At 38.9% G+C, this 25,335-nt stretch overlaps 1 protein-coding gene across 1 annotated transcript in view; it reads right to left on the bottom strand.

Moving 5' to 3' along the window:
- RASSF5 (Ras association domain family member 5) overlaps nucleotides 1–25,335 on the bottom strand; it is a 127,960-nt gene that overhangs the window by 62,057 nt on the left and 40,568 nt on the right. Inside the window, exon 2 of the mRNA XM_060772873.2 lies at nucleotides 18,927–19,048. Coding sequence (XP_060628856.2) covers nucleotides 18,927–19,048 — 122 coding nt within the window. The remainder of the gene's footprint in view (nucleotides 1–18,926; nucleotides 19,049–25,335) is intronic.

The raw sequence follows: 25,335 nt of genomic DNA, 5'->3' as shown, positions 1-25,335 counted from the left end.
GTGGCCATTTGTCGGGGATGCTTTGAATGTGATTTTCCTGCTTCTTGGCAAGGGGTTGGACTGGATGGTCTACGAGGTCTCTTTCAACTCAATGATTCTATGATTCCATTATTCTAGGTGTTAACTGGCCCTGATTGATTATTGTCTGGAATTCTCCTGCCTTTTGAGTGTTGCTCTTTATTTATTGTCCTGATTGTAGAGTGTTTAAGACTGGTTGCCAGATTTTGTTCATTTTCATGGTTTCCTCCTTTCTGTTGAAATTGTCCACATTCTTGTGGATTTCAGTGGCTTCTCTGTGTAGTCTGACATGGTTGTTGTTAGAGTAGTCCAGCATTTCTGTGTTCTCAAATACAGACTGGTTCATCAGGTGCTCTGCTATGGCTGACTTCTCTGGTTGAAGTTGTTTGCAGTGCCTTTCATGTTCCTTGATTCGTGTTTGGGCAATGCTGCGTTTGGTGGTCCCTATGTAGACTTGTCTACAGTTGCATGGTATACGGTAGACTCCTGCAGAGATCCCACTTGTCCTTTGCTGAATCTACACTCAAAAAGCAGAGGAATTCCAGACAATAATCAACCTCACTTGCCTAGTTTCCAACAGACCTCTCAACCTCTGAGGATGCCTGTCATAGATGTGAATGAAATGTCAGGTGAGAATACTTCTGAAACATGGCCATACAGCCCAGAAACTCACAGCAACCCAGTGATTCCAGCCATGAAAGATTTCTACAACAAATTGTGTGAGTCTGCTCTGACCCATGAGCAACATGGTCCCAAGAGCTTGGAAACATTAGTTTCTGGCATTTAGTCTCAGAATTCCCTAGCCAACATGGCCATTAACCGGTGGATTCTAGGAATTATAATCTAAAAGGTAACTTTCCCAAACTCTGGAAAATACTGAAAAGGTGATTACTTGAGACAGAAAAGGTTTCTATGTACAGTTTCTCTAATTTCTCATTCAAATAGCCTTGCTGGATATAAAGTAGAGGAAAAACGGTAAACTATAAAGAGGCCAACAAAAGAGATGCAGAACATCTTCTTTTAAAATGAATTTATATATGCATATTTGTATTTCAGAGTTACATGTAATTAGAGTAGAGATGTATGTTGGCAAGAGAAATTGTGTAGTTAGTTATGTAACTGTTGCTCAATTATGTGTGTGTGTGTGTGTGTATTGTTGTTTTGTGTTTTTTTTTCATAAAAATTTGAATTAAAAATGGGGAAAAGGATGCATTTCATCGATGCAAATAGGGAAAAGATGCATTTCTCCTCCTCCCTTGAAAAATTACACTTAGAAACATGCTTGTGTAATCTACTGTCTATACTCTCATATTTGAAAGTAGCTTACCAATTAAAAAAAGAATTAATGAAGTCTTCTATTGATGTATGCAACTACCACGTGTAAATCAATTTTCTTTCTGCCAATACATGTGCTATTGTGTACAGCAAACAGATGTGAAATGGCTTTGGGAGACTCCCACAATGTTTTGGATATATCCTTAACCAGCTGCAAGATTCATATAAAATGTAAAACTGGCATGTGCCAGGTCTATTTTTATTGTTTACTATTTACAATATGGAATTTATAATCACTTAGAACAGTGGTTCTTAACCTGGGGTCCTCAGGTGTTTTTGGCCTACTCCCAGAAATCCCAGCCAGTTTACCAGCTGTTAGGATTTCTGGGAGTTGAAGGCCAAAAACATCTGGGAACTCGAGGTTGAGAACCACTGACCTAGAAAAAGAGACTTGAAATAATTGGTGATAGTTCAATAAGAGTATCTTTTTAAATGTGCAGCAATTTGAAAAAAGCACATACAACTAGGAGAGGCGTGAAAACATAAAAGAACTGATATATCATGAAGACTTTAAGCTAAATCCATGCTATGGCAATAATTGGAAAGGTGCATACAGTTATGCAATTCTCCAAATGTATCTGTCTTGAAGTTAGTTATTCAAGGGTCCTTCTTTGGGAGCCACCAAAGTTAAGCTATCAGAAAATGATGCTAATCAGCACTAGTATTTACATTTCTAATGTTCCTTTCTAGATTTAGTGTCTTTTAAACCAACTTTTAAGTGCCAAGTAACGTTTATTCCGCTCGGCAGGGCTGGTAGTTGTGTGACCCTTCAAATGTTGCAGGACTGCAACTTCCATCAGTCTAAGCAGCACAGCCAATGATGAGAGATCTTAAGAGTTAATAAGGTCCAACAAGTTTTTCAGTCCTATTATGATGGCATTTAATGCTTTAATTCTTTATTGTCTTTTAACTATAACATCATCAGCATCATCATTATTGGAGTTGTATGGTACAGCACTGCTGTACTATAAGATGACTTGGAGCTACTTGCCGTAGTTTGGCAAATACATCTTGTGAACAAACACAGGGTATATCATTGGAAATCTAGTAGCCTGCATTATACCAAATAAGACGATTGATCCACCTAACTGAGAACCTGCATTAACTGGCAGTAGCTATTTCCTAGTCCAATCTATAAAGGGCACTTCATTGGGGTCCTATGTTCTGAGGCTAGCCTCACCTTCTTCCAGAACAGTTTTTGCCAAGCATGAAACCACAGGTGGTAAAGCAATGAAATGAAATATGTTTTCTAGCAAAACATAATGACATAAATATTAGTGTGGGGTCATGTTTTATGGATCTCTGTAAGCCTTTAGAGAAGATGGGGGACCACGTTCCAAATAAAGTTTCTGGAAAATCAAGGGGTAGTATGAGCAACTGTGAGACATAACTAACCAAAGTGTTATATGGATCATATTTCCATGTATGAACTTTCCTCATGTTCTGGGATTATACCAATTGCACAGCAGCAACTGTGCCATTCTACTCCTTCATGGAGTGGAATGGCAGTGAATACATGAAGTGATGTCTGAGCAAAGCTACAATATTCACAAGCTGAAATCAAGATGACGATCAAGATAAAATATCATTGTATTTGACATGTGAGAGAATTCCAGCTCTTTTCCCTATTCTATTCCATTGGAAATGCCTTTCCCTCAGGTATAGGAATATAGCTAAATTTTATTTTTCAGATTTGTCCCTGATTCTTATGCCTGCTAGATCATGAGAAGGGATCTGGAATAGTGAGGCAATTCAAACCAGCAGGATCTATCCTCTGAGTATATATGGCATTGTACATTTTTTTAATATAATTTTTATTGATTTTCATAAACATATACATAGTTAAAAACAGGTAGTGGGTTTGGAGGGGTAGGTTACAAAAAGAGGGGGGGTGCGGAGGGGAAAGGAGAGTTGGGGAGGGAAGTGTTTCACAGGTAGGGGGAAAGGGCTGGTGGTCGGGGAGGGGGGGATAACAGGGGAGGGTTGGTACTTCCAGGTTTATCCGGCGTGGTACGAACATATTTGGATTTGCGTATTAAATCTGACTTTTATATATATATATATATATATTTCCTATTTTGTATTCTGAATAAATTATTAGATTATGTCTTGCGCCTTATGGCTGACTTTCTGAGTATATAAAAAAACGAGTCATTGTTGTTAGTTGCTCCGGGCGTTTAAACCCTTGATTTTTCTTTAACATTTAATCATTTTCTTGGAATGTTGTTATATTTCTATTATGTGCAACCCATTGTTTTCCTCTTTTATAAATTTTAGTACTGAGTTCCAGTTGGTTTTTTGAGGTTTCCTATGGCTTTGGGAAATTCTCTGTGTCAGGATATCCATGTTTATTATATCAAATATCTTGTCAATCCAGAGTTCCAATGAAGGAACTTCTTTGTTTTTCCACATTCTTGCTATGACCATTCTAGCAGCTGTTGTTAAATAAAAAAGTATTTTATCTTCATTTTTGTCTAGTTTGAGATTGTGGAGCCCTAATACTAATATTTCCGGTCTTGGATCAAATTTAATTTCTAGTATTTTCTCAATTGATCTGTGGATTTGTATCCAGAATTTTTGGATCCGTTTACAATTCCACCACATGTGTAGAAATGTACCTTTTTCCCTCTCACATTTCCAACATCGATCTTCTTTTTTGTTTTTATTTATTTTGGCCAAGATTTCCGGGGTTAAATACCACCTATAAAAGATCTTATACCAACTCTCCTTAATATCGGTGGCGTAAGTATATTTTATTTTGTTTTTCCATATTTTCTCCCAGTTAGCTAGAGGTATTGAATGGCCTATGTCCCTTGCCCAGGTTGTCATGTTGGCCTTTACTTGTTCTATCTCTGTGGCCCAGATAAGTAGCTGATTGTATATCTTTCTTATGAGTTTTGTGTCGGTTATTAGAATGTTGTCCCAGAAGGAAGGTTTTGTTTCGAAGCCTACTTTTTCGTCAACTCTGAAGTTTTCTCTGATCTGGTGATAATGGAACCAGGAGATGGAGGCGTCCGCTTGATTTAGTTCTTCTCTGAATTTTAGTGTTATTTCCTGCCCCTTGATGTTAAGGAGTTGTTTATACGTAAGCCATATCTTCCTGGGTATTTCTCTTCTATGATGTGCTTCAGTAGGCGAAAACCACATTGGCGTTTTTTGGTGGAGTTTGTTTTTATACTTATTCCAGGTGTTAATTAGGGCTGCTCTTATTGGGTGGTTTTTGAAGAGTTTTTCTTTTTTATCCTTATTTCTCCAGAGGTAAGCATGCCACCCCTGGTTTATATCAAACCCTTCCACTGCTAGGATCTTCTCTTTGCTAAGTGTCGCCCAGTCGTGGATCCAGCTTAAGGCGGCGGCGTCATAGTATAATTGTATCTCGGGGAGAGCCAATCCCCCTCTCCTTTTGTCATCCACCAGATGTATCGCCCTTATTCTGTGTTTCTTGTTGTTCCATATAAATTTGATGATTGCCTTTTGCCATTTCTCCAACAACGTCTTTGTTTTCAAAATTGGTAGTGATTGGAATGTGAAGAGGATGTCTGGCAGCACATTCATTTTTATTACAGCTATTTTGCCTAAGAGTGATAGATTAACCTGAGACCATTTCTGCAGTTTCTTTTGAATTTCGGCCCATTTCTTCTCGTAGTTGTTTTTAATGAGGTGGTTATTATTGGGAGTGATTAATATTCCAAGATATTTAACTTTATTGCTGACTTTTGTTTTCGTCAGTTTTTGTAGCTTTTCCTGGTTCTCCTTACTCATATTTTTAGCAATAATCTGTGTTTTGTCCCTATTTATTTTTAGTCCCGCTACTTCGCCGTATTCCTCAATTGTCGATAGCCATTTATTTATGTTACTAATTGGATCTTCCACAAAACACACTACGTCATCCGCAAATGCGCGTAGTTTGAAAGAGTGGCCTTTGATTTTTAGTCCTGTTAGTTCCGGGTTTTTCCTTATGTTGTTAAGTAGGCTTTCCAGGGTTAGAATGAATATCAATGGCGATAGAGGGCATCCCTGCCTGGTCCCTTTCATTATAGGGATGTCTACCGATTGGTGACCATTAACCATTATTTTTGCAGTTTGTTCGCTATATATGGCTCCTATCGCTTTTGTAAATTGATATCCAATATCCATTTCCCTTAATAATGCCCTAATAAAGTTCCAGTTGACCCGGTCGAACGCTTTCTCTGCGTCTAGGGACATTAGGCCTACTTCTTTCTGTTTTGTTTTTTCACAGTAGTCTATGATGTTTACTACAGTTCTTATGTTATCTTTTAGTTGGCGTTTTGGTAGGAACCCTGTTTGATCTTCCATTATTATATGGTTTAGTAGGTTTTTTAATCTATTGGCTAACACTCCCGTGAAAATTTTATAATCTACGTTGAGTAGCGAAATGGGTCTGTAATTTTTGACCAAGGTGTTATTTGTGTTTTCTTTGTGTATGAGCGAGATTGAAGCTGCTTTCCAGGAATCAGGGATTTTGCCTTCCTCTAGTATGTTGTTAAATACTCTCTGCAAAAAGGGTGTTAGGATTTCCTGGAAGGTTTTGTAGTATTTGATGGTGAAACCATCTGGCCCTGGTGCTTTGTCCGCCGGCATATTTTTTATTGTTGTTTTAATCTCCTCTTGGGTGACGATTTTATTCAGAGCTTCCCTTTGTTCTTCTGTTATGCGTGATATGTCTTGTCTTCCTAAGTATTGTGATATTTTTTCCTCTGGGGCTTTCTCATCTTTATATAGTTCTTTATAGTAGTTCACAAACTGTTCCATAATATCCTTTGTTTGGAAGTAACTTACCTCATTCGCCTCTATTTTTGTTATATGTCTTTTCTGTTTTTTTATATTAATTCTTCTCATTAACCATTTTCCGATCTTGTTCGCATTTTCAAAATGGTATTGTTTGGCGAATTTAAGTTTCTTTTCCATCTCCTCTAATTGTAGGGTGTTCATCTGTTTCTTCAGTAATTCTAGATGATGTAGGATTTTTTTGTTGTGTGGATTTTCCTTTGCTTGGGTTTCAGCTTTTGATATCTCTCTGAGAAGTTTATCGCATTCTTCCTTCTTAGTCTTTTTCATTCTGGCCCCTCGCTCGAGGAAATGTCCTCTTAAGTAGGCTTTTTTGGCGTCCCATACTATGTTTATGGGCATTCCCTTATCTATGTTGAAATCGAAATATTCCTTTATTGCCGAATTTGTGTTCTCTAGCTGTTTGGGGTCTTTTATGAGGTTATTCCTCAGTCTCCAGGTAAGGACGTTATTTTCTTTTTGGTGTAAATTTAATATTATCAATATCGGAGAGTGGTCTGAGTTTATGGCATTGTACATTTTAAGGAACCCTCCAAGTCAAAATCTCCAAAGATGCACAAAGCTAGCATATGTTGGATAAAACTTCCAGTCCAATCTCACTGGCAGGAGGATATACTCAAGCAAGCGACCAAAGAGAGGTGAGAAAGGCTTTCACTAAAGACACCCATGTACACGTATCTCAGTGGTGCTGTGTGGACTGCCCCACTGAGTTTCTGAACTAGCTTTTGGTGGCAGACTCCAAAGCACAGTTCACTGATTCTCCATGAACTAAGAGGAAAATAGAAGTATAAAACAGGTGCTAATCTTTCTGAAGAACAAAGGAGCATTTAAAGAGCTTCAGGGTAAACCAATGCAGGAAGTGGCCCAAGGTCACTAAGCCTGTTCCTCATTGCTAGGATTGGAGAACAAAACTCTCAGCTGTTGTTAGTTGTTTTTGCTACTCTCTTAACAGGAAAGCTTGCCAAGCCAGTGTGCACTTCACCTGATAAACATGGTTAAAATGTCCAGCCTGGAAAGATAGGCCTAAATTGGTAGAGAAGTAGGTAGTTTTAACTAGCCAAAATGCTTATCTGTTGCTGGAGAACCTGGAGTCCTAGTCCAACCTGGAGTACTAATCCAATACTGAAATCACTACATCCTACTGTGTCTATCTATAGAGCAACGTTTCTCAACTTGGGGGTCGGAACCCCTTGGGAGGTCACCAGGGGGTTTCAAAGGGGTCGCCAAAAACCATTAGAAAACATATTTCTGATGGTCTTAGGAACTCCTTTGGCAGAGAAGGCTGGAGATCTCTCCGCCTGTCCTTCTCTTCCTTTTTGGAAACAGAGGGTGAATCCTCCTACCAAAAGCCCCCCTCCACTGTGATTGGCATGCTTTACAGCTGGCCTCTCAGCCAAGGGGAGAGCTGTTTCTGAGACTCCAAGTGGAGAGGGGAGAGCAGGCACATGTATGGGCGAGGGATTATGAGAGGTTGGAGGGAGGATCATGCCAGCGAGCCCCTTCAAGGCATGGGGGTTCTGTGTGGGAAATTTTGCCCAATTCCTACATTGGTGAGGTTCAGAATTGATTGTAGGTGAACTATAAATCCCAGCAACAATTCCCAAATGTCAAGGACTGTTTTCCCCAAACTCCACCATGCTCAATACTAAATATGCCCAAACTTCACATTTGGGCATATTGAGTATTTGTGCCAAGTTGGGTCCAGATCCATCATCAAGTGCTCTCTTGATGTAGCTGAACTACAACTCCTAAATGCAAGGTCAATGCCCACCAAACCTTTCCAGTATTTTTTGTTGGCTGTGGGAATTCTGTGCGCCAATTTGGTTCAATTCCAACATTGGTGGAGTTCAGAATGCTCTTTGATTTTAGGTTAACTATAAATATCAGCAACTACAACTCCCAAATTACAAAATCACCCCCCCCCCCAACACCACTACTATTCAAATTTGGGCGTATCAACTATTTGAAAATGAATCCTGCGTATCATATATTTACATTACAATTCATAACAGTAGCAAAGTAACAGTTATGAAGGAGCAACGAAAATAATTTTATGGTTGGGGGTCACCACAACATGAGGAACTGTATTAAGGGGTCACGGCATTAGGAAGGTTGAGAAAAACTGCGATAGAGTCTAGCAGAATGAATTCCCTGGTTGCCACTGGAATCCTTTCTATCAAAGACTGACTTATATTAAGGTAGCTATCTCTGTATGCCTCTGTTTATGCATGGATACATACATTTCTGTATTTCTGTTTCAAAAGAATGTGTTAAGGTTATCATCCTCTTATGATAAATATCAAGTTGCACATACATGCAGTGCATAGGATCAAGAAGCTATGTAGGAATTCATGGGGAAAATAAGCACTAAAGCTAAAAACAGCAGTTCAAAAGCAGGGTTTAAGTTTCAGAGCTGCTAAATTGAATTAACTTTTGGTTTTAGAGATAAGTACATAGAGCTCAGGATGTTATTAGGAGATCTGGGTTGCAATCCAACACAGGGTTAAAATGCACTGAAATAAAGATGATTCACAACAGCTGACTGATCTAGGAATTTTCTTTTTTTGGCATTCAGCTTCCTTCTATGAAATACCAATCCTGTCCACTATGCCCATCATCAATCTTTCTGTTTCACTGTCTTCAGACAACTGCAAACATTCTTTTTTCAAAGCCTTTTCAAACTTCAGCTAGTAAACAGAACCAACAACAACTTCTAGGGACTCTTATCATGCTTACACAAGGCACAATCTCTAGCTGATTTCATCCAGCTGCTATAGATTACATTTGGACTGTTCTTCAGTCCAAATTATTTAGATTGATTTGTTTGTAGACAAAACCACAAGGGCTTTTCCAAGCAATCCATTATAGAATGGCAGTAAATGAACAGCTCTTATTCACTGGCTGTGGGAATTCCAGATGTCCTTCTGGATAACACTGGATAAGGATGTTTTGTTTCTAGCACCCAATGCGCAATATTTTAGAGATCGCAACAGGACTTCCATGCTAAATTGTGTCAAAGAAGAGAGTGAAGTGCTGTGAGGAATCCAGGGCAGGTGTTCTAGGTTCTTCCTGTCTAATGCTTATGATGCCACTTGCAATAAACAATATGACATGTGTGCACCCTCAGCTCCCCCTACAGTGTACAGCAACAAATGCATGAACAACACTTGGCATCCTGACAGAGGATTTCTGACTGGAATCACCATATTTCTACTCACTGCCATAAGCACCATATTCCATCAATTGTAAGACGCCATTGTGGATAGCATGGCTTTAGTAGTGAATTGTAATGTTTTAAAATGTTTTAATGTGTTTTGATTCCAATGTTTATTTTAATTGTACATTATTTTAAGGCACTGAATAGTTGCCTATGTGTAAGCCGCCTTGAGTCCCTTTGGGGTTTTGAGAAGGGCGGGATATAAATATGATCAATAAATAACAAATAAATTGATTTTAAAGCAGAGCCAATTTTAGAGCTCCTATAGCTGGGGTATTATGTTGAATTTCTAAGGATGCATTTTAAGAATCAAAGAACATGCTGACATATATTTAACAAAATTTCACTGCAATAGCAACATAGTGTGTGTGTGTGTGCGTGCGTGCGTGTGGAGCAATTTTAGAAACTGCAGGTTGCTTCTGGTGTGGGAGAAGTGGCTGTCTACAAAGACATTGTCCAGGGGACACCCACATCTTTTGATGTTTTATCACCCTTGTGGGAGGCTTCTCTCATGTCCCCACATGGGGAGCTGAATCTGACAGAGGAAGCTCTTCCACCCTCTCCCTGGAATTGTACCTCCAACCTGTCGGTCTTCAGTCCTGCCAGCACATTGCACCACCAGGGGATCCTTAACAGAATTTAATATACCATAATAATAACAACAAAAGGGAAATATAATAAATATAGAGAAATGGAACACCTGTCATCTTTAAATCACTTCTGTCAATGGGTCAGGAAGGATCTTTAAATCATTTTTTTCAGTGGGGCTTCCACTATCTTTACATCACTTATTTCAATAGGAAGAAACTTTCAGGATAGCAAAGTGCATGCAATTTTTAAAAAAATCTTGGATGTGCCCTGACACTGCAAAAACTGCAAAAACACCTAGCAGTCATATTTTCTGTTTTTGTTTCCTTGGAAACTTTGCCTGCCCTTTTTCTTTGGATGCTTAAACTATTGCTAATTGCTCTATTGAATTTTAAGTTACTGCAATGCAGGACATTTGGAGACTAAAGGAAAATGAGGACAATATCCTCACTCTGCCTCCCTGCTCCCCATGTAACATGTAATATAAGCAAAATACAGAGTGATGTATTTAAACTTTTAAAAATGTAACATTCTAAGGTCGGCAACAAGAAAAACAAGGCACCCGTTTGCTGCTAAAAACTAGCTGCCAATGGCTATGAAGTCTGATCTGTGCCACTTAACATTAGAAACAGACTGTTTGCATTTGCTGGAGCTCCTGGCATATGTTATTTTTCTCCCCAGTATATATTTGGCAAAGAAAACTCCTCCTTTGTGGGCTGGTCAAGGAAGTGTCAGAATGATAAATGGCAATGCCTCACCACCTGTGTTTTTATTATTGGGCCCATCAATAATGTATTGACTATTTTGTCACCCAGAAGATCAAACAGGCCTTTTAAATATGCATTGTGCCTGAACAGAATCCCAAAAACAGACACTAGAGTCTCTTTCTCTCTCCTTATGTACATGTATATATATAGTTCCTCTCTGCTGTCAGAATCATTCAAGCCTCACTGTAAATTCTATTTAAATTTTTTATTTTAATGCATAGCATTAGACAGGAGATTTAGGAAGCCGGGAAAACACTCTTGCTTGCAGTTGGTTAGATCTAAATTTAGGTTCCCTCGCAGTCCCTGTTTTGATTTTCAAAATGAGTGTCAGGTTTGAACTTTCGAACTCAACAAAATGCAGAATATAGAGTAGGCTCACACGCTAAAGCTTTTCTTAGCTTTATCTGAAGTGGAATAAAAATGTGCAAAGCCACAAAAGTACCAAGGATTATCAGATTGTATCAGATAATATTGCCACAATTGTGACCCTAAGGCCACGGGTAGCTGAAAACACTCTGTTTCAAAAACACTCCAATAATTGGTTATAAAGCCTACTGGGGGGGGGGGGGGGGGGACAAGAATAAAAAGTTTATGCAAACACCTCGTTTCCTGACTAGTTCCAAAGTATATTCCCCAAAGGATGCAGTAACTACTACTACAAGGAAAATCCAGGTACTGTAAATCTGAAGTAAACGTGTTCATGAATCTAATAGTGAAGCCACTTTTGCTGCGACTTGCCATCAAGTCAACCTCAATTTATGGTGGCCCCATGAATGAGAAACCTGAAGTCTCCCATTGTAGACATTGAGGAAAGCGGTTTCGTTTACTGAATTATGACTGTAGACCTAGTGACTGAAGTGCAAATTCACTACAACTAGTGCAATTACAATGAATGGCAAAAAAGTAACACTAAAATGCCACTCAAAGCCTCACATTGGTTAACAACAAGCTATAATAGAAATCAGCAATTGAAATTAAAGTACCATATACTTGAAAGCAACTGAGAATTGAGCAGTCCATAACCAGCTTGTCTGTTCCTGCTGTTACAAATATATCTTCCAAGTTGCAGAAAAAATGTATACCAAAATTATGTTATTATAGCTTCCATCAGTCATAGAACCAAATAGTTAGAAGAGACCACAAAGGCCAGTCCATCTAACACCCTGCCATGTAGGAATCAAAGCTCTCTCAGCCTCTGTTTGAAAACCTCCAGAGAAGTAGACTCCACCAGACTCTGAGGCAGCATATTCCACTGCCGAACAGCTCTTACCGTCAGAAAGTTCTTCCTAATGTTTACGTAGACTCTCTTTCCCTGTAGTTTGAATCTTTTGCTCCATGTCCTGGTCTCTGGAGAAGTAGAAAACAAGCCTGCTCCCTTCTCAGTGTTACATCTTTTCAGATATTTAAACATGGCTACCATGTCCCCTCTCAAACGTCTCTTCTCCAAACTAAATCGAACTAGCTTCCTCATCTACTCTGCACAGGACATCCTCTGAAGTGACAACACAGATTATTACACTGATCTTATACAACTAGATGCAATCAATAATGCAAGTGTTTTGAAATCAAGAAAGTGATCCAGATCTAAACATAACATACTGACTTATATTTGATGTTGCATAGTCAGCCAAATTATTATTATCATTAAATAGATGGAAATCCATCCTGAACTCTGGTGCTCTGACTGTTTTGGTAGAATTCTGCATTGTAGATCTCATCAGGGTGTGACCTTTCAGATGTTGTTGAATTGAAACTCCCATCTCACTAGCCAGCATAGCCAATGGTGAAGAACGATTGGTGCTGTAGTTCAATAAAATTTGGAGGACCACAAGCTTCCCACCCCAACATGCAAGTGAGAGGTTGTCATTCTAAGCATGATTAGGATTTCAGCCTGTTTCTTATCCATATTTGGAGGCAATGATAAGCTGACAAGTATGATTGTGCATGCCCTTCAGTCACCCCAATAACAATATTCCATGTCACATGTGTACCCTCACTGCTATTTTGTTACTTTCACTATAAACTTAAATCTGAAGCCAGGGTCTGAAACTAATTCCTTATTCCAGGTTACTTAGAGGAGTGAGAAGCCAGGATCTAAGTTCACATCTAATAGGAACCTTTTGCATTGTCATTACGTTTCTACTGAATGAAAAGACTTCAAATAGCTGTAATTCCCATATCAATGGAGGAGTGAATCTGCTTTAATCACAGTTTTGGAATACCACTTGAACTATTTGAAAGGAAGGGTTCACCAATATGGACAACTACCTTAAAGCTCAGAGTAAAACCAGGAATGGATTTGTTGCCCTGGTGACATGGAAGTCACCTGTTAATACTGATTCCCATTGACGGAAAGAGTCATGTACAATGACTCTGAACAATTTCCACTTGTTGTCACACCCAAATGCAATCACCATCAAATTTCTTGACTGGAAATGAAATATCTGATTAATACCAGTTTAGAATCCCAACACCATCAATAAGGTCTGATCTAATAATTCCTTACAAAATCTGTGTTTCAAAACATTTGTGGCCTAATTCTTCTTAAACCCTTCAATTTTCACAAGCTGGTGCCTGCTTGATCAGATTGCGATCCTGAATTTGCATAGTATTTACAAAATGTTAATGGGATGAGCCAAGCTCAAAGACGTACCTGTAAGATGTATGTATCTACATGCCCTGATGGTTGCTTGGCAAGCTACAACCACATTTGAGCTTTTTGACTCCTATCAGTAATCCGGTTCCTGAAACAAACTTTTGCTGCAGTAAACACCATTCCAACATATGCTGTAGATAGCTCTTGCTGTCCCAAACATGGTTACAGGTTAGAGGCCAAGCCAGCAAATTGAAAATATTTTTAAAATTATGTTCAGAAAGAAAGCTTTGATTTTATCATTTTATACAGGGAGCACTATTTTACCATGCCATTACATATAATAGCACTTGAGCATCTGTAGATTATGGTATCCTTGGGAGGGGGATGCCAGTCCTGAAGCCAAACCCCAGTGGATGCCAATGGTTCATTGTATGGGTTGTCCAAATATGGGAGGTCCAAAGGCTGCCATCCCTGGGTTTCAGCTTGCCCTCCTATTTTTTTTTCTCATTGAGAGTTAAAATAGCACAATCTGAAACAAAAGTTCAGGTTGTTGTTAATAAAACACACCCAACTATAAATGGCTTATATCTTCACTCTCACCATCCATCTACTTCCCAGAAAACATATTTGAACTCCCTCCTCCATTTTTTTGCATTGTGGACTTGATATATCCTCTTTCAATGATATTCATGATAATGACCTATACCACATTATTATTATGAGCACTCTGATACCCCTTTTAAGTGCCCTGGTTGTATCCTACAGTAGAGAATTCAAAATATCTCTCAAAGCTACGGCTCCGGATTCTGTAGGATGTATATGCGGAAGGTAAAATGTATTTAACATTGGTGTAACTGTGTTGAGCTGTCACACTCCATGTTATCACACACAAAACAATCAGAATAGACAGAGGATGGTTTATACCCACAAACCCTCAAGATAAGGCATGAAAGAGTACCTAATGTAGCCTAAATGGAGTACCTAATGTAGTACCTAAAGAGGCTAAATGTAGACCTGCTGAATAATAAGATCAGTCCCTAAATCCTTGACGATGTAGATTTGCAAGGCAGCAAACGTTTCTATGGAACTTCTAAGTGAAACAACTGATGACAATAGATGCTGGAACTATCTGGCTATCACCTTAATGTTTACTGCTAAGAGCATGCGCCGAAATGAAACAATAAATGAACTCTGTTGCACAAAGCAGGAAATTTTGGACTCTTCTCCCACCAACTCCTTGTCAGTGTCCATACTTGTGCTGATTTATGTGAGGTGAAATCCTAAATATTTGGAGATGCAAATATTTTCCACCCCACATAGGCTGTTTTCTAGATGTGTGTGCGTGTGCATGCATGTGTGCTTTCAAGTTGACTGCCATAGGATTTCATAGGATTTTCTTAGGTAAGGAAAACTCAGAGGTTGCTTTCCCAGTTCTTTCCTCTAAAATATAACTTAGAACATCTGGCATTCATTGGCAGCCTACCACCCAAGTACTAACCAGAACTGGCCCTGCTTAGCTTTCAAGATCATATGGTATCTGGTGCCCCATTGATATATGCCTGCTTATAAATCGCTAACAGAGTAGCTGTCATCAGTAGTCACACTACAAAAACAACTGAAGTCTGGGTTGTTGTAGGTTATTTCGGGCTATATGGCCATGGTCTAGAGGCATTCTCTCCTGAAGTTTCACCTACATCAATGCAGGCGAAAAGTCAGGAGAGAATGCCTCTCTAGACCATGGCCATATAGCCCGAAAAAACCTACAACAACCCAGTGATTCCGGCCATGAAAGCCTCTGACAATACATTCAACTGAAGTCTAATGTTAAATCTGAAATTGTTTTAACATGTAATGGTACAATTTCTGATCCTAATGCAATTAATACAAAGTGGTGATTCTTGTTCTCTGTGGTTTTACAACTGAGAAATAAAACGGTGTCCCTGGAATGCAACCTGAAATGCTGTTAAAACACCTTGTCATTGCTCAGTACCTTCCTCATTAAACATCCACGCCTTTGACTGCATTCATTTGCCTTTCAGCTCCCCCAAGTGCTGCTGCTGGGTAAAACACTTGCCAATCTTGCATAAAAGGTTCTTATAAGGATTCAATAGCACTGTGTATGATCATTTGGGATCTAACTTCACTATGGTTACTAAAGCTTTAAAATTTCTGTGAAAGAGAATATTTCTCCCAGTTTAATAGCTCCTCAAAAGAAGTATCATGTCCTTTCAATACCCAAAATAATCCTATTAAACTCTTTCTCTTTCCATTTCAGCATTTTAGATTCAGAATTACATGCTAAGCAAGCCCCAAAGCCAAGTAAAGACGTTCTTCTACCTTAACACTCATATGAGTATTTTAAGATGTAATCCTCCACACATTTGTTGTTATTTTATGCCAGTGGAGTGAAACTTGTGGCCCTCCAGGTGTTTTGGATTCCAGGCACCAGAATTCCTGGACACTGGACAAGCCAGCTATGGTTTTGGGAGTTGGAGGTTCAAACATCTGGAGGACCACAAGATTGACCCCTCTGTTATATGTCTTCAAGTTATTTCCAAATTATGGCAACCACCATATCACAGGGGTTTATTGGCACGATTTGTACAGAAGAGGTTTGCCTTGGTCTCTTTGGCTGAAAATGTGTGACTTGTCCAAGGCCACTCATTGGATTTCCAAGACTAATCGGGAAATTGAAGCCTGGTCTATAGAGTCTTAGTCCAATGTTCAAACCACTACACCATGGTGGTTCACATGCATGCTGACTCATGAGTAAATCACACTTAACTCAAAACAAGCTTACTTCTGAGTAGAACTGCACACATAGGAATGAATCACTATTATTGTCAGGAAAAACCAGGGGTGTTGAGAAGCACAAAGGGTTGTAGATGGGAAGCAAGAGGCTTAGAACAGTCCAATGGGGAATGAGCATACTTTGTAGCTACAGACTGATGAATTACTTTGTAGAAGCTAAAAAGCAGGATAAAAGAGGTAAGGGAAAATGGCAAGCACTGTCCTTAAAAGGCCATAGCTGGATGACACTCTATACATAAGGAATTTGCATCGCAAGAGTTTGTTGCAGACTTCACCTATGTGCCCTGAAGTCCGATGTGTGCTATTTGGACCCTCTTTGTTCATATATATGTACTACGCATACCAAAGATTTATCTCGCCCCCCCTCCCCCCTCCCCACACACACAGTTTCAAGTCCAAAGATGAACAGGGAAACTATCTTAAAAGTTGGATTTTGGAAGGATGGAAAGATACATGGTTTGTCTCAACTATTAACATGCACCACTGGATTGTCAAAACTGAACACCTGTTGATATACTTGTCCCAGTATGGCACTGCCACAGTTGGATGAACTGATATAGAATGCTACTTGAATTTTTTGCAATGTTTGGTTGTTAGTTTCAGAAATGGGTTTAAAAAGTTATCTCTCTATCTCTCTCTCTATATATATATGGGTGCGTGTCAGGCTTTACACTTTGCCACTTTCTGTAGCATAATTTGATCAGACTGCTCAGACAATTTTTAGATACAGCAGTAAGGCAACAATGTCACCATGGGAGAATTCATCTTTAGACAAGTGTTTCCTGAGGGAGAAGTCATATTCCATTCAGGCATCTAAGTCGAGTTTCTTTACACGCAACCATCCAATGACCTACCTAACTACCTGCCATTGAATTTGCTGATCACCACAGGTTCTGTTCAGTGGCTTGGAATCAGAATCACAAACTGGGATCAAAAATGGAGAGAGGCCATCCATGTGAGTTTACTCCTTCCGGATACATATAGTAATCTCATGTCCAACTGTAGTGATCTCAGAAACTGTCATTCTTGAATTTATACAGAGATGTTTCTCCACAGAGTATACTGAGAGCTGTCTAAAAAAATGTGACATCTTTCCCTTTATGGATCTGGGTTAATTTGGAATTTTTTGCTTTGCTTTGATTTTTAAAGTCTGATAATCCCATTTGTGGTTCATCTTCCATTTTTTCCCCTACAGGCAAGGTCTTTGAATTCCTCCAAAACTCAAAGGAGTAGTGAAATGGGAGGAGCAAACAGGCTTAATATCTTTATGGCCTCCCTTCTTAGTAGAAGAGTAGGGATGGACTGATAATTCATCTCCTTAGCCTGCACTCATCCTGTTTGCATGCATATTTCTTGTCTGATGGGACAACTAGGAGCACAGTTTAAAATGTATTGCCAACCCAAGTACCACGCCTTATTTTCATTTAATTACGTTGGTCCTGAGAATTTACCATTTGTACATATCATAGATGTAACTAATGGCTGAAATGAAAGCCTACTGAACATTTTTGATACTTGTAACAGCAAAACAGCCTTTTGACACTTTATAGCATCTGCCAGAATAAGAAGAAAGACTATTTTTGGGAAACAAAAACTTAGAAGCACAGAAGGCTACCTTAAAGTGAGTCACATCACAAGTATACCTGTCTCATGATTATTTACACAGATTATTAGATGCTCTTCAGAGTTTCAACCTGGGACCCTTACTCAACACGCTAGTAGTGGCATACCGTAGGACTGAACATGGGACCTTTTGCATGCCCTACAAAGTATGCATTGTAGCACACAGCCATAATCCTTCCTTCTATTATCTGCAGCAGTTTCACATGTCCTAGGACTTAAGCCCACCAGAATGGGTCAACGGCCTTGGCAGATCAAACCAAACCCAAGCTAGTTTAGTATTCTCAATTGCCTCACAGTGTCACAAAACATGTCTCTCTCTGCTGTTGTGAAAACCAAATGCTATGGTTTACTTTTCTGTGTAGTCTTTAGTGATTGCCTCCATGGTGAATTTGTGACCAGAAGCTGTAAAGAATCCGCCTAGCCCTCGTCAGTACTTTCTGTGAATTCCCAACTGATTACAAATCCCTTTTCTCTAACTAAAGTAATATAGACAATCTTTCTGCTATACTAGTCACATAGTACATGGAAGCCTGAGCTTTCCCTAATTGTACTTCAATCTCCAACGGTGTCTCACAATTTCCCAAAAGCATCCAACCTCCCTAAGTGGTGAACCCCAAATCCAAACCACCCTCATTTCTTGCCCTCTGTCTATCATTAAGAGTCATATTCCAGCCCTGCACTGGGAATGGTCTACTAATCAATACTTCCTTTCTGTAAACAGTACTGGTAACATAATCCTTACATGTTTCAAGACTAATCTTAATCAGTTTTCTTGAAGTGATTTTTTCCATTGTGATCCAGCACCAATGTACACTACACATATTCCCGTCACTTTAATGTTGTTGTGTTGGAGTATACATATATAAATGCAGGCCTGTATACCTGTGTGATGGCTACATACTAGCACTGGGGAATACATGCCTCACAGATAACAAATGATTAATTGCTGAAGAAATGCAAGGCTGAGAAACAGATCTGGGAAAGGAGAGATCAGACATTCTTTTCAAATCCTCTTGCTGAAATTCCAGTGCAGAAAAATACAACATTCTGTCATCCCCTATCAATGAGCTTATGCTTGATGTCTGGGGTTTTTTTTAAACTCCAGAAAACTCTGCAGTCCCAGTCGGCTCCCCCAACAAGATGAAGATACTGGAGTTCATACCTGACTATAATTTTGTGTTAATGTGTTTTCTGGAGATGGTTTGTTGCGTGGCTGCCCTTCCTGCTGACTGCAATCCAGCTGGATGAGGTTCCTGCATTCCTGGTGGCAGGTGTACTTGCAGTCTACAAAGGAAGCACAAAGTGAAACACAATTAAGGCATAGACTGAATAATAAGTATCAGGATCTTTAAAACAGGCATTTTCCCTCTTCAAAGACAACTATGTCTTTCCAATAAATTGACAACTATGTCAATTTATTGGAAAGACAACCAAGTTCCCCCACAAGTCTCAAGTTGCTCCTGACATGAAAAAAATAACCCATAAAGTTTTCCAAAACCACATACACAGAAATGCAAAGGAAAATATGATTTCATGGCCTTGTCTTTGACATCCACAAAGAGAGAGGGAAGAAAGCTTGCTTAAAATAATCTTTTAGGGCCCTTCCACGCAGTCATATAACCCAGAATACCAAGACAGATAATCCACAATATCGTTTTTGAACTGGATTATCTGAGTCCACACTGCCATATAATCTAGTTCAATGTGGATTTTATATAGCTGTGTGGAAGGGGCCTTACACACCGTACCTAAGACCTGTATGTACTGCGTAAAGCTTTGAAATGTATTTTGCCACAAAAACCCTATAATGAGAAAATCTAAATTGAAACAAGAGATAGTGTCATAAAATAAAACTTCCAGCTTCAATGCCACTGAATGAGCTATGGAGACACAGCAGAGGGCAAATATGAGTAGTGCTTTGGCTAATGACACAACTGGACTCAAACCAAAGGTTTGTTCAGCTGATGATGTGCTAAGAAGTTAAAGAAAAGTCCCAAACTGTAGAACATATATTACAGAAACATAGAGTGTAGGAAGCATGAATCTAGACAATAGTTAAACAAAGAAGTTAGACACAGTCCAACAAAAAATGGAACATATAAACATTATAATATTTTATGTGAGGGGGTTAAAATAAACAGAAATGGGACATTTTGAGTCAGATACATAGTGTTTTACTCAGGAAATTAAAATATGAGAAGAAATGGAGTGGCATTAATAGTGAAAAGAGATGTAGCGAAAGCATTAAAGGGATTTCACACAAAGTCTTGCTAAAAATATCAATAAGACTTTAAGAAAAACCTATCAATATAACATCATCCAAGTTTATGCTTCAACTAAAGAGCAAGATGGAGATATTGAAAGATTCAAGGCTGGAGTCCAGAAAAAAAAATGATCACACACTAAAATAGTGCTTTTGACAGGCAGCTGGAATATAAAAATAGGAAACAATGAAGAATCAAAGATTGTAGAAAAATTGGCCTAGGATCAAGAAATTAAGATGGTCATCCAATATCTGCTTAAGATGTAAAAAGAAGGAGAATCCACCATCCACAAAGATAGTTTATGTCATTCTCAAACAGTCCTTGTATTGAGTAATTTCTTTCTAATGTTGAAGTACAATCTCTTTTCTTGTCATTTAAATCCATTTGTTCATATTCTGGTATTCAAAAAAGCAGAAAACGAGTTTGCTACGTCGTCTAGATTTGTTGATCAGCATAAGAACCAATTTATCTAAGGGCAGCTCCTACATTCTTTGGGTTGAGCTGTCCCAAAACAACACAACGTGTTTTTGTTCTCTAGCCTTGTTCTTGACAGCAACCACAAAGGAATAGCATCCCATACAGACAGTTATATGGTTTGTATTCTTGATAGCTGTTCACACTAAGTATTAGAGTACCAGGCTTCCTCAGAACTGTCATTCCAAGCATTTCTTATAGACAAGCCATGGAAGTTTGTCAACCGAGTTCATGTGAACAGTACAGTATTTTGTATATTTGCTATATTCATATTCTATCCTTCCTTCAAGGCTGCCTACCCCTTCTTTGTCTCCATTTTAATCTTTATATCAATTTAGTAAGTTACACAGACCTAGAGAAAATCACTCTTTGGGCTAATGCTCCCTGGAGGGATGGGGGAACTGTAGTCCAAAATGCTGATGCTGAGAGATGGGGTTGGTACAAGAACACTCAATAAGTTTCATGGCTACTTGGGATTTTGGATCTGAACTTCCCCTACTCTAGTTTAATTTTCTAACATTTACTAGCTGCCAATGATACATCATCATTGTGAAGGAAAAAATCCTGTCAATGTTGCCAGCTGTAGCAAACTGTGAGAGAACAGAATTCAGACATCAGTAAAATGGTGAACTTAAAATAAATTTTCTTATCTTCCATTTTTAGATTAACTATCCAGTCAACATGCTATAGTGGATTAAGTGTTGGACTACAACTATGGAAACCAGGGTTTAATCCCACACTTGGCCATGGAAACCCACTCTCAGATCCAGAAAACCCTGTGGTACTGTTGCCATAATTTGGAAATGACTTGGAGGCACAGCGACAACTAAGAAGTATGTTATATATTGAGAGGCTCCACTGCACGGACAGGCCACTAATTCGTAAGAATGGGTTTGTGCCAAACATGGCAGCCACAACAGAATTCTTAGCACATTGCAGCTTCCCTGCTAAGACACGACATCCAGCATTATAATGGCCAGGGCCTCAGCTGCCTTTCTAATATCATCAAAATTCATGACTGCAGAAATAAAATGCTATTCCTTTTATGTTAAAAGGCTGGGCTTAGAAGTCAAATGGCCCACAGACTTGGAATGCAGTGTTAGGAAGGAGGAGGGGAAAAAATCAATAAACCAAAAAGCCTGCAAATCACTGTAATTAAAAATGAAAATGTAAAAGGCAGCTGGCCGCTGTATAGGCAGCCCATTAAATAATGCTTTCATGGGAATAGCAAGCAATAATACTCACACACAAGTGATAACTTGGAGAGAAAGAGAAGTGGTAGTTCTTTGCTGCAGGTAAAATAAATTCTCTACAAACACTTTGCATAGGTCTTTTATATTGTTGTGGTTTTTGAAGAATGATGTTTCAGAGGATGAGGAAGGGGATTTTGTGAGGTCTCAGGAGAGGTTTTGGGGGGATGGAAGTGGCATGGAGAGGTGTGTCAGTGATCCTGGGGGTTCTCTGTATGTTAGAGAAAGCAAAATTTGTTCCCATGAGAATCTGCCAGAGTTTGCTCCTGAGAGGAATGTGGGGGAGTGTGAGTCTGTTACTAGGTCGGAATGGCTATAGCTGCACCACAAGAAGGTGAAAGAAAGACAGACTCGCTATTCCCAGCAGCTTCGAGATAAGTAGAGGAAAAGTAGGTGCATGAGAAGTGATGTCATGGGAGCAGATTGAGACTTTTAAGTGGGCTTCAAGCGTACAACTCTTTGTGAGAACGATGTTGCCTTCAAGTGGATAGAACTCCTAAGTTCTATGGCCTTGCTCTAAGTGTCCAAATTTCTGGATTGTGTGTCTTTTTCATGTTTTTTTTTTTTTTGGTTAAGTTTCAAGTTTCTAGATCATAATTCCTGTTCAGATCTTCATGGTTTTTGGTCTGGATTATGCTCTGTTTTTGTTCTCAAGTTCTGGATATAATTCTGATCAAGTGTATGAATTTTGCCTTGTTTCCTTGTATCATCTCAAAGTGCAGTTCCAAGTTTTTGCAGTCCTGTGATTTGATTCATGAAACTAAATAGCTGGGGCATAACACACACACACGTTACACACACGTCAGGTGAAATTTTCTTCACCTATCACGATGGTTTAAACTGCAATTACATGCACACACAAAATTATAGGATTTTTTCCCCAGAAATAATATGATCTGTCTGTGGGATGCAATCTTAAGCATGCACACTAGGAAATCTGCACCACTGAGCTCAGCAGAATGGCTAATATCACGCTATTACACACTTGTCACATTTATAGCAGTACAGACATATATTTTTTAAAAACCAAGTGTTTGGCATTTTCTTTTAAAAATGTATCTCCCCGCTCTCACACCCAGCCCTAGGATGCCAAAGTTTACCATATAAACAGCAGAAGCAGACAAATCAAGTCAGCATTTTCAGGCAGTTAGAGCAGCTATGCATTTGAACATTGCCTTGTCTTTAAGGCTAGCAGTAGCCAATTCAATTTTGTCTCCCATCATGACCCTCAACAAGGCTGATAAAAGGAAAGAAAATATTCATATATTTCTTCAATTATATGTTGTTTGGAATATAATACAGTATAGGATTTACATTAATGTACTCAATAATTGGCACTCCTATAGTTATCAATGGACATAGTATGTTTCAAGAAAGGTGGGATAAAACAAAACACCTGACACGGAATGGCCAAAGTTTCTACACCTTTATTTCAATTACCATAATTTATTCTTTATGCCTCATTTGGACTCCTTTTGCTCCCTGTATCATTTCTTTTTTTTAACTGTTAGCTTCCTTAACTCTCATTTTAGTACACAAGTTTGATAAAAATTTGATAACTCTAATAAATGAAACAAAAATGTGACTGCCTGAATACTATTTCCAATTACCACACTAGGTATACTCACAGGATGAAAGATTTTGAGATAGAGGCTGTGTCCGAAGATTAATGTTCTAACTGCAGAGGATTTATCTGAATTGTTTAGTCAACTTTCACTGTTTACTTGAAAATCTAAACACCAGTGCTGAATTATTATATTACAACTAAACACAATGACCCTTCCATAATTTATTTGATGAGCTGATCCTTTCACAAATGGATTTGTGTAAATATTAAAGATAGAACAAATGCAGCATGGCAAACATCTCTTAGAAGCTGCATCTACTGCACGTGTTTCATATTCAGTCTGAAATGTATAGTCAAAATATGCACATACGCACATATATGTGACCAATACTGGCACCAGGGCTCCCTTCCCCGTGATATAACATAGTCACTTGGTTCCAAATTTGTGGACAGGGAGAAGAAAATGTGCTTTGAATTTTGTTCCATTACACACCTGGGCTTCAGCTCCACTTGTTATTTTAGGTAAAACAAATAAATAGACACTATTACTGAGTGCTTGAGAATTCAACAAAATCACTAAATTCCCTCGTAACAACTGAAAATCTATTGCTTTCCTTACCTTCCTCTTATCTAAAGTTTCCCTCCTTCATGCACACAAGAAAGATACGTTTTTTTGGTTGTGTCAGGAGCAACTTGAGAAACTGCAAGTTGCTTCTGGTGTGAGAGAATTGGCCATCTGCAAGGACGTTGCCCAGGGGACGCCGGATGAATGATACTACCTGTGGTCCATAGACCACCAGTGCTCCACAAGAACTAAAATATGGTTTTCTTTGGGTGAGCAGATGGTGACTACTGGATGCATATGTTCTGTATCAGAAACTAGAGCTGATGTGGTCTATCCAATGCAATTTTCTGAATTAGCACCCCAAAAAACCAAACCAAATCTAAAGTTGATTTGTAACCCTTTTGGTCTATGTTAGAGAGTGGTCCCTGGTCAAAAACAGGCTGGGAACCACTGCTCTACAAGATAGGAGTACTGCACAAGTAATTTTGATTACGGTATATCTGCTATTCATTTCTATTCAAGTGAGGAAGGGTGCATCATGCCCTATAAATGGTCACCATCTAGTTTTCCTTTCCCTTCATCACTACAAAGATGTTATGGCTTCTCCTTGAGCTAAACCAACTGAATATCCTGCCCTGATGACTTTGCCATCTTTCTATAGAAACACTTTTAGTTTTAGAAGGTGAATTTAATTTTAAACATTCACATGGGCACTTTGATATTTCCATCTGCAGACTTAGATATAGCCTTAAGAGCACTAGCTGATTTCCAAGTCTAGAAACGGATTGCTCCTCATACTTGGGAATTAAGACTATAGTACTTTACAAATCCCACCTCATCATGCATTCCTCTTCCCCAACCACACTCCATAAAATGTATTAAGAGGTGCACTGGTGCAATAATTTACAATCATCATTTAATAACAACTGGGAATGAGAGAGGGGGAGGAAGAGAATAGTGCAATGGAAAGCAAAAAGACAAAACAAGTCACACAGATCTTACCTGATCTATATGTAGGGTATCTTTGCATATTGCCCATAAGGGAATTCCACACTGATTTGACATTGAAAGCCTCATCACACGAAAATAAATTATGATGCATTTATAGAAATGAACCTCATGTCCCAAGTCATAATGCCAGTAAGCCACATTCCATTTCCCATGATTGTCTTGTCTTGAGATTTCTTGGCCTTTTATGAGTTCCCATTCTCAAAGGTCTCAAGATTGTCCTCAACGTGATAAGAACTTTAAGCTGAAATATGATGTGTATTTTTGGTCCCACTCTTTTACTTTAGTCCCCCTGGAACACAGACTCAGATAACTTCTCTTATGTGAATTTATACCCCTTGCTAAAGGAGACCCCTGCTTTTATTGTATGGACCAGGGGAAGAGGAAACTGCTGGAGGCCAACAAGGAAACATAGTATGATCTACAACCTACAAGTGTAAATA

The sequence above is a fragment of the Anolis sagrei genome, chromosome 4, assembly GCF_037176765.1.
Source record: "Anolis sagrei isolate rAnoSag1 chromosome 4, rAnoSag1.mat, whole genome shotgun sequence".
NCBI classification, from domain to species: Eukaryota; Metazoa; Chordata; class Lepidosauria; order Squamata; family Dactyloidae; genus Anolis; species Anolis sagrei.
Note: the sequence above shows the minus strand (reverse complement) of the source record. Positions and strands in the feature narration are given on the sequence as shown.